This window comes from Ruditapes philippinarum, unplaced genomic scaffold (genome assembly GCF_026571515.1).
Source record: "Ruditapes philippinarum isolate M1 unplaced genomic scaffold, ASM2657151v2 ctg10481_1_1_1_1, whole genome shotgun sequence".
In the NCBI taxonomy this organism is placed as follows: Eukaryota; Metazoa; Mollusca; class Bivalvia; order Venerida; family Veneridae; genus Ruditapes; species Ruditapes philippinarum.
Window position 1 is genome coordinate 25,303 of NW_026857103.1, and position 14,211 is coordinate 39,513.

The window sequence follows — 14,211 nt, forward strand, 5'->3', positions numbered from 1 at the left end:
TTTTGAAGAAACCTGGGCATGGTCTAAAGATGATTTCCAGAAAGTTTCATGCTTGTATCACCATTTGCACTATTTTGATTGCAGAAACCTTATTTCCCGCCCCACTAATAGGCCTGCATGTGCAAATATCAGCAGTTCCTCTTTTTCCAATGCAAAAAAAAAAACCCCAAAAAAACGTAAAATTAACTCATGAATATTTTTACCTGTTCATACTTATGATATATGTTTGATAATATTATCATTTCAGATAACTAAAAGAGACACGCCATTGTTTTTAAATCATTCATGAAACTGATTTCCACCACTTGGTTTATGGACTTTCGCTCTTTTTTTCGCGAGAATAACTTGTTTACGAAATCATGCCAAGCCCTTTCAGGTAAAGCCCGGACATCTCAACAAGCAACTACTTGGTTATAAACTGTTTGACATTATTGTCATATCACATCACGAATGTGCTAAGGAATGCATGTTACTGGGGAGCTTGCGTGTCTATCAATTTCATAACAAGTAACAAAACTTGCGAATTCAACTCAGCAGGGAGTGAGACAGTTCCTACGTCAGACTTCAAAAAACAAAAGGAATAATTTTCTCTGATATTGCCGAATGGCCAAAGGTATTGTGGTGGTATAAAATGCGAACCAGGGAGTCTGTCTGAAAAAGTTTAAATCAATACGTGAATTGCAAAACCATTTAAAATAAACGGTATATTTTACAGTCTGTTGCCCTCGTTGTTTATTATCACGCTATTTGACGATCACAATATAGAAGCAGTAAATTATTTATCAAATGTATAAATTTGAGACAATGATCTGCCTGTGCCCAACCAAAACAAATGCATTTAATTGATTATAAAATGAAAACGGTAGTTCTATTCATCCATTTAAAAGAACATTGTAAATACTTTATGATCTTAATAATGTCTGATTTAACCACATATAATATGTTATTGTTGTCCTTAAGAATTATGGTTGTAACGCTGTTATGATATTTGAGCCGCGCCATTACAATACATGTACCAATATCGTGCGTTTGCGACCAGCATGGATCCCGATTAGCCTGCGCATCCGCGCAGTCATGTTGTTCGCTATCAGTTTCTCTACTTGTAATAGGGTTTGTAAGCACTATGTTGGTTTGGTCATGTCGTGGCTCATTTTATCATTTTATTCTGTCATTGAGGCGGCCATTTTTTTCAGGCCATGGTTAGAGGTTGTGCCAACAATCAATGCGAAAAAACACAGCGGTGTCTCCCTTACGACTCTGACTCGTATAAATGCGAACATATCAGTAAGGAAATTATATTACATACATCCAAAACTATTCAGTGTTGTTAAAATTATCTCTGCTGTGACATTAAGAAAAAACTATTAACACCATATAAAATAAATAAAAAAGAACGTTCGGGCATAAAAACAATCCGCCTACTTCAGTTTTTTGGAAGATTTTTATTATTCCAAACAATCTTTACTTAGATCTACATGTGAGTTTAGGGCATTCTACGTTATATATAAAGATATCATGATTATTGTATGACAAACATCAATGCAGATATGAAACAGTTGTCTTTATACATGTTATTAACAACACTTACTACTGAATAACGAAAAAGAGATTGATTGATCGATCGATCGATCGATCGATTACATAATTGATTGATTAATCGATTGATTGACTGATGCATTGATTGATTGCATGCATGCATGCACGAATATATGAATGAATGAATGAATGAATGAATGAATGAATGAATGAAATTTAATAATATATTTCTTGCATACTTAAAATATAATCACGACTTATCTTTTAAATACACTTCGGATCCTTATTAATTTACTATTCCTTGATTTTTAGCGTGCAAAATTCCACAAAATGCTGATCAAAGAGTCGAGGAACATACCACGGTCATTGCTGGCACTGTCCGTTCATACGTGTTCGCTTGTCCAGATAATATGTTTCTAAGTGGTGACAAGAACATAACGTGCAATGTGAATGGTGAATGGACTGAATCAAAGGCTAAATGCCAAGGTTTGTCAAGCCATGGAATATTGATAATGCACTTGAAAACAATAAAATTGATTATTTCCTTATTCAAATGATTGAAGCTTTCAATACAGATATCATTTGTGATATTAAAACTACCAAACTAGATATTGGTAATATTTTTAAAGTTATAAAAACAGATATTATTGCTGATATTTAAGCTTTCAAAACAGATATAGGTTATATTTAAGTATTAAAACAGATATCATTGATGATATTAAAGTTATCGAAACAGATATTATTGATGATATAAAAGGTATCAAAACAGATATTTTTGATGATATTAAAGTAATCAAACAGATATTATTGATGATATTTAAGGTATCAAAACAGATATTATTGGTGATATAAAAAAGTTAATTGTTCAGCGATGATTAAGCATTGATATGCTGACTAAAACCATGGAACAATTACATGTATTCAATTATTTTTGTCTACAAATGAAATAATAATTATGAAATATCAGGAAAGTTTTTATCTCTTGTCGTAAATGACAAATAAAATCTATATTTATTATTCATTGTTAATATAATGTACTTTTTATGAAGAAAACAGCTATTGATATTATGTACCCTGTAGTAGAAAACGAAATCAAATGGCGTTTGGTTACAAGTATATGCAAACTTGCTTATGCAACTTCCATAGACTTTTGTGTAAAAAAGGCGTTTCAGTTCTAAATAACTAATTTGAAACATCACTTCATTTTAAATCAACAATTAAATGTGTGCAAAAGTAACACTATACTAGCTCTGAAATTCATTCAGCTTGAAATTTAGACCAATTTTGCTCTCTTATCTCTCCTATTTTACGCAGGATTCAGAATTTTGGGGATAACAGAATATTGAGTTTATCGATGTCACACTTTCATCACATATTATTAGTATCAAAGAGCCAAAAATAATTATATTCTTTTTAACAGTAACAAAACAAAAACAAATTAAAGGAAACGTGTGATGATAAAATTGTTCTCATTGTAAGTATATCTTTCGCTTTTTAGTATCAACAATTGGAAAGGCGTGTTTACATACATCTAATTGCAATGAGTCAGGTGCACTGTGCAAAGAAGGACTATGTTACTGTAGCCATTTCTTTAGATACGACGCCGAGGCCAGGAATTGTATCAAAGGTATCGCATCGTAATTTGTATTTCAATTTGATGCATTTAATGGAAAACTCCCCAAGTTATATGTTGTTGTTTTAAAGCAGCACGCCTCAAGATGCATGCTAATTATCATAATAAAATTAAATGTGTATTGAAAAGTAAATTATTGTGAAATGAACAAAGATTGTAATCAATAAATTGCAAACAGCACTAACAGTCCAGGCAAATGACCTGAAAAGAAGGGTATTAAAAATTCTCAACACTTTGCCATGTTTGCAGATGTCTGATGACAAATCAAATGAAAGAATACATGTGCGAATTTTGCTTAATACTGGACTTCAAATTTATATGTCTTGGTTTCCTTTCTGAATGTAAGCAATGCTTGTATGTAAGCAATGTTTACACGTCGTGATAACTCAAGCATAAACTGCTTTCAAGTTAAGAAAAACAGAATTCGTTATCATACATTATTGCGTAACTTATCAGCCAATCAGTTTGGAAGATTGATATTTCGATTTTTCCACCTTTCATGAACAACAATCACTCTGTAAATTTTTATAAACAATCGTCTGTGTTGGCGAAGGTTAAGGAAACTAAACCACCTAATTTGTATAAAGGATTTTTATTATTTTATCTCTTGCTTCAGACTGTATGTTTTTGTTTAACAAAAATATTTGTTTCAACACGCCTAAAATGCTCAAATTGACCTTCTTCGGACCGTGTATGTAACGGACGAATATGGCACACTCTTCAGTCGAAAATCGAACATGAAATATGCCATATATACAGTTCCTTATGGTTCCCATTAGCATTGGTCTACCTTAACATGTTTTTTTTTGCTCTGTCTTGTCATACAGCAATTCCATTTAAATCAATTGAAAAATGTCAATTAAAATTCGCGGGTAAGTTACGTTTGACAGACTAAAATTCTATTAAACTCAAAAAGTCAAACATGCCGCCAGTGCGTTCGCCAATTTACTTAGTTAGGTGAAATGCCTAAGATATGCTATTTGGTAGCAGAAGTACCTGATCTAAGTGCTATACATTTATTTTTTCTTAAAGTAAGATAAATTCAACATAAGTGATTGATACATTCTTAACATAAAATCATGATAAATTATAAGAAACGTAGATGAATTTTGATTTTGAATAATATTTAGTTATAATTGTCATTAAGGTAATATCTTCGAAACCTATAAACAATTCTTAAAGAAATATTTAAAAGCCACGGCATTGATCATAAAAGCTGTCTTTATAAAAGTGTTTCTCCCATGCAATATTTAAGTAAAAAAACCATCAACGTGTTTTTATTTTCAGTTTGCAGCGCCATGAACAACACTTTCTCCGTCACAGAAGGTATAAAAATAGACAGCCGTAATGATCGTGGAGAGGGCAAAGTGGCCTCTAGTAATGACTGCTATAGGTTGTGTTCTGAAGATGAAGATTGTCTGTCCTATGAAGTTCAAGTCCGTGATGACATTTACTGCAGAAGAAGCTCATTTACAAAACAAATGGTACAGGATGTAATCCCCGAGGACATTAGATCCGACGAATTCTTTAAATTGTACGAGAAGAAATGCTTCTAAAAGGCTTTGATTTTCTAGTATAAAGCCACACGTACACGCACATGCGCGCACACACACACACGCACGCGCGCGCACACACGCACACACACACACACACACACACAGAATCATCATCTGACAGTGCTATTCCCTAAGGTACACTCATGGCACCATAAGTACCAATGACCTCTCCATACCATTTTATTTTTACCACATTATTAATATTCCTGTAAGAAACATGAAATAAACTTCTGAAAGCTGTTATAAGAAATAGATCACTAAATGAAATTTCATTTTTAAATGTTTCAAATACAGTGCAATTTATATCAAGTAGCTTGAGGTCTGCTGGGTTTCAGAATGACACAATAAGCTTACTGTGGTAACAGCATATACCACGACAGTTTCCATACACCTTCATATAAATGTGCTGCTGTTTTAACTTGTTAGAGGCGATTGTCATAAACTAAATTTTGTGAGACAGCAATTTCAGTGCTCGTTACTGAGATGGCACCAAAAGGCTTGTGGTCTAATTGTAGTCGACCCGTTACAGTTTCACTTTAAGTATCCACTATCTTTCCAGCATGGTTGTGGTAGTAATTGATGATAAGACAATCAAGAGTAAGGAAAGTCATTCCTGTCATCCAGCACCTGTGATTATCCTTCGACGTTCTCACACAGATATCTCCCTTGTAAAAAATGCCTAAACGTCAATTTTGTACAATATGTTTCGATGGTTATGTTTACAAATGTACCAAATAATGTTAGTTACTAGCACAATTGATATTATTTCATTAGGATTGAAACTGTGACACTGGTTTAAATATGCAATCTCCTTCTTGCAGTCTTCTATCATTTCAACCACTCGTTTTACTTCCACGAAAAGATTATCTGCTTGCTTTGTGTTGTTAATTTTAAAATCTTTGTTCTATCGTTACAAATGGCCGCTTTTTGTTTTAAAATTTTGGAATTATTTTCTTGAACTATTTTTGCTTCACAAAATAGCTCTTTGTTTAAGTTCATCTAATCTTTGATTAATTTCTTTCTGAAATATTTTGATGTCTTCTATTACATTTTTCAAGGTGCGGTTAAATTGTCCAGAAAATCTGTACGTACGCTCTTGTACATTTGTATATTACGAAATTGATCAGAAATTGTACCTATGGTTTTCAAGATTTCACGGTACTCTTTTCCATCAATAATATTTTCAAAATGTCTGGTAAATAGCTCATTTTGTGAGCAGTAGGTTGATGTCCTACAGTAACACAAACACTGCAAAGTAGTTCATTATGTTCTCGGCAATAATACTTGATAACCTCATTTTTGTGCTTAGAACAATGCTTTGTACGCTCATCTTGCTGTTGATTGTGAACAGTAGAAGAAGTTTGTATGGAATGTGGCATGTTTTTTTTTAAATCTAAGTTTCATTTTCGCAAATTTATGTAAAATAGATAAAAACAGAATCCCTAAAGAACGCTCAACACAACACAAATGAAATTGTTGCAGTCATCTGAACAGATTAAAAAACCTGTGACCAAGACCGCACATAAAAGAAAACATAACATGTCCTTTGTAGACAAGTGTTCCTTATCAAGAAGATTCTCTATTATGTTCAAGGATTGGGGCGTTGTTTAAAGGTGGCAGTAATCTTTAGCGTTGGTGGTCTTTGGCACGGTTTTCATTACTTATACTGATTGCTAGTAAATGATGAACAAAGAAAATACTTATTACATGTTTTAACACGACCCGCATTTTTTTCTATTGAATATACACCGTGCATATCCAGTAACGCAGGAATATGCAATTAACGTAACAGTAACGCCGAATCTGTGCAACGCTATTGCCAAAACGAATAACACAGTAAGTAAAAGAACCAAAATATTTACTTCTTAATCAAATTTTAAGAAATGAATTATCGCATACGGATGCTACGACATTATACTTTACCAGCATTACAAATTATTTTAGGAATATGTTTACTTCTTAAGATCATTCGTGAAAAAGACAACGTAATTACCTCTGTGAAGGTGACTTTTGTGTGTCGTCAAATAAATATGTTCATTGACCACATTTGAAACATTATTTTTTCATAATCCGACTGTAAACCTAAGAATTTGCCAAACTACATATGTCGTACAACAATAGAAGGAAGCTGGTAAAATACGATTGAGCTACTTTTAAAATGAGATAACCGCAGTTTCAGTGCTTTTTTCACGAATTCAGCTTTTTTCTTGTATGGTTTATTTTTATTGCTTGTCAACAATCTTACTTATTTTACTAAGTTCATTATCATTACCCCTGGATCAAAAATACGAAAATTAGACATAGTATAACACTTTAGACCTTCCATTTATATAAATCATTGAGGTGTGAAAATTCAATAGCATAATTACTCAATTTCTTGGTCATTGGTAATAATATATATAAGAACTTCCAAAACAGATATAATCAGAGCGGGCGCTGTGGTGCAGTGGTTACACTGTTTGACTACAAATCTAGGGGTTGCAAGTTCGACCCCCCGGTACTCCTCAAAAATTACTTACATTCTTTCATACTCCGACTCACAGGACACTGCTCACATACTGATCTGACACAAAGGACACTATTAAAAATTGACCTGACACACATGACATTACTTACACACTGACATGATATACGCAAGACACTACTTACACACTGACATGACACACACAACACTCAACTCACACACTGGCATGACATACACAGGGCATTACTCACACACTGCCATGACTCACAGAAGACTCAACTCACACACTGTCAGGACACATACAAGACACTACTCACACACTGACATGACATACACATAAGACACAACTCACACACTGACATGACACACACAGGACACTACTCACACACTGACATGGCACACACACAAGACACAACTCACACACTGACATGACACACACAGGACACTACTCACACACTGACATGACACACACACAAGACACAACTCACACACTGACATGAAACAAAAAAGACCCTACTCACACACTTACCTGACGCACACAAGGCACAACTCACACACTGACCTGACGCACACAAGACACTTCTCACACACTGACCTGACGCACACAGATCACTACTTACACACTGGCATAACAAAAACAAGACACTACTTACACACTGACATGATTTACACATGACACAACTCACACAGTGATATAACACACTACTCACATATTGATCTGATAGATACACAAACTGTATTCCAATACTGACCAGTTATACACAGGATATTACTCACACAATGACATGACAAAAGGAATTACTCACAGTCACAGACAGTCACGGCGTTTAAAATTGATACAAAGACCATGTATTTCACGGTTAATACACACACTTAATAACACTACATGTTTCATGATTTGAAAGCAAAATTGTTTTCCTTTTCCTACTTTATTTTCCTTTATTCTGATTTGATAAATAAATAAGATTTATAGTTATGAATGGCGTTAGATTCTAAATGAAGAAAGCAATGAAATTTTACAATCATTTACAAAGCTTAACATTCTTAAAGACTAGTCAAATGCCATTCGAATGTTAAGAATGAAATAACATGATAATCTTTCCGTGTAATTCGCCAGTGACCTGATGGAACGGATTATCTCTGGACTTACTTGGAAAGATTGTCCGGAATACTAGATGACATAATCTCATATTCTGATACCTTTATGGGTCATTAGAAAGCTAAGCCATGTAACAAATTCAAATTATAGGTTTTAGGCTTTTGGACCATGTGGAGTAATAACTAAATAGCTAAAAAAAGTATTGAACCGTTTGCGAACTATATGGCTGACAATTATCTCAGCTTAATCACCCTCATTGAGTGGAAAAGATACAGGTAAAATTTAAGTAACAGTGACTATGAGCATGACAACTGTTTGTGCTTAATTACTTGCGAAACATGTGACGAGCAGTCTTCAAACTCCGTACGCATATTCAAGATCTATTAATGTGAACACCATAATTTATTCACAAAAACTCAATATGTTTTCTTTTTATTAGGATTTGGAGTGTCAGGTTAACTGTCCAAAAATATACCATGTGCTCTTGGTTTTCCTGCTATCAGATGTTGATTGGTGCTGCTTTACCCTTTCACCTAATTGTTTTTTATCTTGTAGTCAGTACATTTTTATAATAATTGCGTAAGTTCCTGAAAGGCACATTCACACTGTTTAGACTGAAAATGTGACAGATATGTAAGACTGACTCTAGTTGAAATAAGTGTTTCCGACAGATAAGTTAATGAGTTCTTAGTTCCAGGTTCATCAGCTTTAGTTCCAGGAAAACAATCTATAAACAAAACATACCTGAACACTGCATAAACTTATTTTCTCGCAAGCCTTAGGGTACAAGTGGAACAGCATGCGGTATTCGTGGATAATGTCATCTAAATGTAATAACTTCTGATATACAACAATCAGTTGGTAGATATATAGTTGAAAATTTTCGGCAATGTCTGATCAAACCTTAGAAGTAAGTTATGGGTGATGTCTGATTGAATTCAATAAATGTAAAGCAATTTATATCAATAATAAAATGTAATAGTACAGGGTGAGGGGGAGGATTCATATGTATTTCATAACGCAAGCCACCAATGACTCTAAAAAAAAGAAACATAGTCAATATACCTGATAGCAATTCTCTTTTTTTATCGTAATATCAACTTTGTTTGTGACATGTGGAGACCGTAAAATGTCTCCCCGTTCATTCAATTAGAGATGTTATATTTCCTTAAAATTTCCAGCACGACATTATTGTTGTGTTTGTTGAATTTTTTTTCCTTCTATTTGGCCTTTTTCTAATTGGGTTGTTCATGTATTCATATTTGAATACTGTATAATCACTCTAAGGACATGTTACTTGCTTTCTGATTCTTTTTGACAGCTTGTCTGTGACATGCAGGATTACCTCTAATCTTCTTTTAAAAGTTACACGTGTTTGGTTTCGCACCTTTTTTTTCTCGTTGAGAGGACACACGTAACTTTTAGCTGTTCAAGAATTGCATTTATCTGTAACATTGACGGTTCTATGATAACCGCTGTATGAACACATTCATTTAATCTAATCAATGAAAATTACATTCCTTCATTGTTAATTTATTGGTCACTTGATGTGATAACCGTCCTTTACTGTCTCATTTTGTAAATTTGTCCCAGAAATATAAAGAAAAAACATCACTATCGGTTATGTGTTTGGGATTTTAATACATTTGGGAATAATAAAGTTATTATAGCATAATTTTCATTATCAGTGGTTATTATTTTGTTGTTTGTTTTTCATATCAAAATAATCAATTAATTTTTCCAGTTTTTGCTAATTTTCTTTAAAGTAATTCACTATTACTGTTTTGCTTTTGTAATCTTTCTATATTACATTAAAGACTTAAACATTTTGTTTCACAAAAATCAATGATTGACCGAAATCTTTTCACCCTCTCAATGCAAACCTATTCATATCCACACTACATACAAATATTCGCTTATTCTATCTGTTTTATCAATAAAGAAAATGAATAAGAAATGCTGATATTGTCGGATAAGCCTTTGTCATATGAATTGTAGAAGCGAAAGTTGATTAAGTTATTTTCAAAACAATTGAATAATAACTTATTTGTCCCTACCATTAGAAAGATATTATACTTTTAGACAAAACTGAGGATAGATTTCCTAAAAAAGGTAATATATTTGTTCATTAATTTAAAGCAATTAAGAAAACAATAATTTACCCCTGTATGGATAAGGATACAACATATCAATACAATTAATATCAATATTAATTTTTAAAGTAAACAGAAATCCAAGTTAAAGTTTAAACTCTTATTTCTTGAAAAATATTCATGAAGATTATATATGCTGTTTTTCTTGAGTAATATTATGCAATATTAAGTAATAATTATATAATCAGTTGTAGTTTGAATCCAACTGTACAACAAAAAATCTAATAAAGCTAACCAACACTTAATCTATATATGTATGGACAAGCTAAAAAAATTACAACCATATCTTTCTAAAAACAGTTTAACTAAAATCATTTCTCAAAATAGCATTTAAATACGCTTCGATTTGTGTGTACAAGTATGTTTTGATTAACTTTCTTATTGATATCATTCTGATACGGAAATTCCATTAAAAGTGCTTGGATCTCAATGTTATGGTTGGTACACGCTTATTTCATGAATGAAAACCAATCTTTAACATGTAGTCTTATGGTTCTTTTTAAAGCATATGTCCGGTTTTCAGTGGATTATTTTATCGTGTTCAGCATCAGTAGCCATAGAAAATTGTCCGATTTTCGGAATTCAGAGGTTCCGGTATTCAGAGGTTTTTTTTCTTCAATGAACGTATAAGAAGAAAATACGGGACTTTTAAAATCGTAGGGTTTTTCAGAGGGTCTGGTTTTCACAGTTTTTACTGTAATGGCTTAAACAGTTGATAGACATGAAGGGCGTTTTTGTCCCTGTCGTTTCCATCTCCACTGCTGTAGTATATCTTACTTGTTTCACTACACCAACATACAGCCTGTGGATATTTCAGATCCTGCAGCACCACCTTTCCTTGAAAACAGCCTCCTGATATCTTTTCTATAACTTTTCTCCCCCGGTCACACACAAAGACAGTACCATCATCTGACAGTGACAGTCCTCTAGCTTCATTCATATCATCGTAGCTACCAATCACCTGCCCACACCAGTTTATCCTTGTGACTCTTTTCTTGTTTGTGTCAGAAACATAGATTGAACTACTGATAGCCTCGACATACAACGGATTTCCGAAATCATTTTGATCTCGAAATGTTTTCAAAACAATACCACACATGTCCAGGATCTGGAGTTTTGCAGGGTCATAGAATGATACAACAAGTTTATCTAGGTAACAGCTTATACCCCAACAGTGTCCATCCACTTTTACAGTGTTCTTTTGTTTTAGTTTGTCTGAAGAGATCGCCAGAAACTGAATTGTGTTGCTTCTTGGAAATGTGGCAACCAGTTCAGTACTAGTCACCGAAGTGATATCATAAGGTCCACAATCTAGATGTAGTCGATCAATCACATATTGACTGCGTGTATCAACCAACTTTACATTCATGTTAAGGTAATCGGTGATAACAAGAATATTAGGAGTAAGAAGAGTCATTCCAGTTATCCAGCACATTGCCTTATCCTTCGATGTCTTCACACAGATATCTCCATGGTAATAAAGTTCCTTTTCAAATACCATAGAATCTTTAGTTGTACTTTCATCATGCATTGTTTTGTGTACTAATATAGCCAAAGATTTTTCTGATGTTAACAACTTTGATATTGTTTCATTAGGTGTAAAGCTGTAACTATTTACTTTAAATTTGGCTAACTCTACGAGCCTTTTTTCACAGTCTTCTATCATTCTCTCAGCACTTTTTACTTCCACAAAAAGCTTTTCTGCTTGTTTCGAACAGTTAAGTCGCTTCATTGAATCACAGGATGTCCACAAATCTCTTGTTTTGTCGTTACATGCTGTCTCAACTTCTTTAAGCATCTTAAGATTTTCATCTTGAAAGACATTTACTTCAACTACAGCTTGTTTTTCAAGTTCATCTAATCTTTTATTGATTTCTTTCCGGAACAACTTTATGTCTTCTAATGCATTACTCAATGTCTTGTTAGCTTTTACGGTTGATCTATACATACGGTCTTGTATTTTACAGAATTGCTCAGACATTGAATCCATTTTTTTCAACAGTTCTATGTACTCTTTCCCGTCAATGACATTTTCAGAGATATCGGGTATATAGCTGACTTTGCAAGGAGAATGTTGGTGTCCATGAGTGACACAGACACTGCAGAGTAGTTCATTATGGTTTTGACAGTAAAAGTTTATGACTTCCCGTTTGTGCTTATGACACGGTTTTGTAAAGTCTTCATGCTGTTGATAATGAAAACTTGAAGACAATTGCATTATCTGTGGCATGTTGGTTTTGTCAACTAAAATGTGATCTCGGGAAAGAGTATGCCTCATGTGATGTTTGTAGCAGGATTCACATAAATGTTCACAACAATTCTTGCAGTAGCCATGTGCAGCCAACCTTTGCCCATCTCTGTCACAGGGCTGGCAACAAACTGTAATCTTCCCTGGAACAGCCATTGCCCTAAAAGAAAAATATTAAAAGGTTTTATTTTCTTGCAGATTAACTTTAAAAAACAAGTCAAACCTAAAAAGATAATTGTAGAATAAAGAAATTTCTCTTAAAATTTAGAATCAATGTACTAAGAAGAAACGTAATGTTTACATCATGACTTAAAATAGTTTTCGCTCAGTATCAGTTAAAAATTACGTCAGCTCCCCTTTGTATTCTCTTTTTGAGTCTTAAAACAATCAAAAGGAATGTCTCCAGCTACAATATTTTAGAAGAAAGCAAGTTATCTTCTGAAACTAAATGATCCGTCCTTTTGAGCCAAATTCAATTTTTCTTTAATCAATTAAACACCCATCTAAGGCATGATTTCATACGTGTATAAACAAATATTAACTCTCATTCAAAAACAAATGTTAAATAACGGTATTTTTAAAAGACGTCAAGGTTAACACATCTATATATAATGCTCAATTTTCCCATCGTAAGGAGAAATTTGTGCAATTTAAAAATGTCTAACAAAAATAATTTTCATGGAAACTAACCAACTAACTAACTAATTAACTAACTAACTAACTAACTAACTAATAACTAACTAACTAACTTACTAACTAACTAACTAACTAAAACTAACTAACTAACTAACTAACTAACTAAATGATTATCTATCCTATTTAGTGGGTTAAACCAAATGCTTAGTAACCAAAGCAAAATTGCAGATTTAATTAGGTTTTCTTTACTATTGCTACATTTAAATGACCTACATGAACATGTAAATTGTAATAATAATTATAACTCTGCGTGATTAAATAACAATTTTAACAAATTTTGTATCAAAACAATTACCTTGTATATAATAAATCCTCATATAAAATGATTGTGTAATTCCTATCCAACTCTTTATCGTACTTGTAACGAGATCTCGTTTTAAGTGTCGTAAATAGTGAATTTGGCTACTTTTTATCAGGATGGGCACTGGATAAAATATTATCTTACATTATAACGATAGATGTATACCATTTTGATAAAGGTACAGTAGTCTATTGCAAATTTAAAAGTAAATAAAGAATATGAACATATAAAAGTTAAGCGAAATCTAATGGAGTCTAATGTGATTTTATAATGAAAAAGCAAGCAAAATTAGTTCTTTGATCTATATAGCCACTATACTGCATATAAGTGCACATGTACTTCAAAGCAAGAAAGAACATTACAGGTCACTTTTATTTAACTATAAATGTAAACACATGATTATCCACACCATATTTTTTATTCTTGTCTGGACTAATAATTTATTCAATGACTATATACATTATTAATAATATTGAAATCGACCACTTATTCAAATAACACCGATTTTACTTTTTTGTAAATGGC

The 14,211-nt window shown here is 32.9% G+C and overlaps 2 protein-coding genes across 2 annotated transcripts; one reads left to right on the forward strand and one right to left on the reverse strand.

Annotated features, from left to right (window-relative positions):
• Nucleotides 1-369: 369 nt before the first annotated feature.
• Nucleotides 370-4,774, forward strand: LOC132748779 (uncharacterized). Its single transcript, XM_060738415.1, has 5 exons — nt 370-613; nt 1,194-1,284; nt 1,849-2,022; nt 3,035-3,163; nt 4,457-4,774. The coding sequence occupies exons 2-5, from the start codon at nt 1,197-1,199 to the stop codon at nt 4,723-4,725; spliced, it is 660 nt and encodes a 219-aa protein (XP_060594398.1). The 5' UTR covers nt 370-613; nt 1,194-1,196; the 3' UTR covers nt 4,726-4,774.
• A 5,051-nt stretch (nt 4,775-9,825) lies between these two features.
• On the reverse strand, nt 9,826-13,747 carry LOC132748780 (uncharacterized). Its single transcript, XM_060738416.1, has 2 exons — nt 13,681-13,747; nt 9,826-12,849 (listed from the first exon to the last, which is right to left on the reverse strand). The coding sequence occupies exon 2, from the start codon at nt 12,843-12,845 to the stop codon at nt 11,133-11,135; it is 1,713 nt and encodes a 570-aa protein (XP_060594399.1). The 5' UTR covers nt 12,846-12,849; nt 13,681-13,747; the 3' UTR covers nt 9,826-11,132.
• Nucleotides 13,748-14,211: the final 464 nt, after the last annotated feature.

What these genes read in the sequence shown, in the direction of transcription:
- LOC132748779 (XM_060738415.1), top strand. Translation starts at nt 1,197, where the DNA reads ATGGTTAGAGGTTGTGCCAACAATCAATGCGAAAAAACACAGCGGTGT. An exon ending in GTATAAATGCGAACATATCA is followed by an intron (nt 1,285 to 1,848) that starts GTAAGGAAATTA and finishes CTTGATTTTTAG; the next exon opens with CGTGCAAAATTCCACAAAAT. An exon ending in GGCCAGGAATTGTATCAAAG is followed by an intron (nt 3,164 to 4,456) that starts GTATCGCATCGT and finishes TTTTATTTTCAG; the next exon opens with TTTGCAGCGCCATGAACAAC.
- LOC132748780 (XM_060738416.1), bottom strand. Translation starts at nt 12,845, where the DNA reads ATGGCTGTTCCAGGGAAGATTACAGTTTGTTGCCAGCCCTGTGACAGA.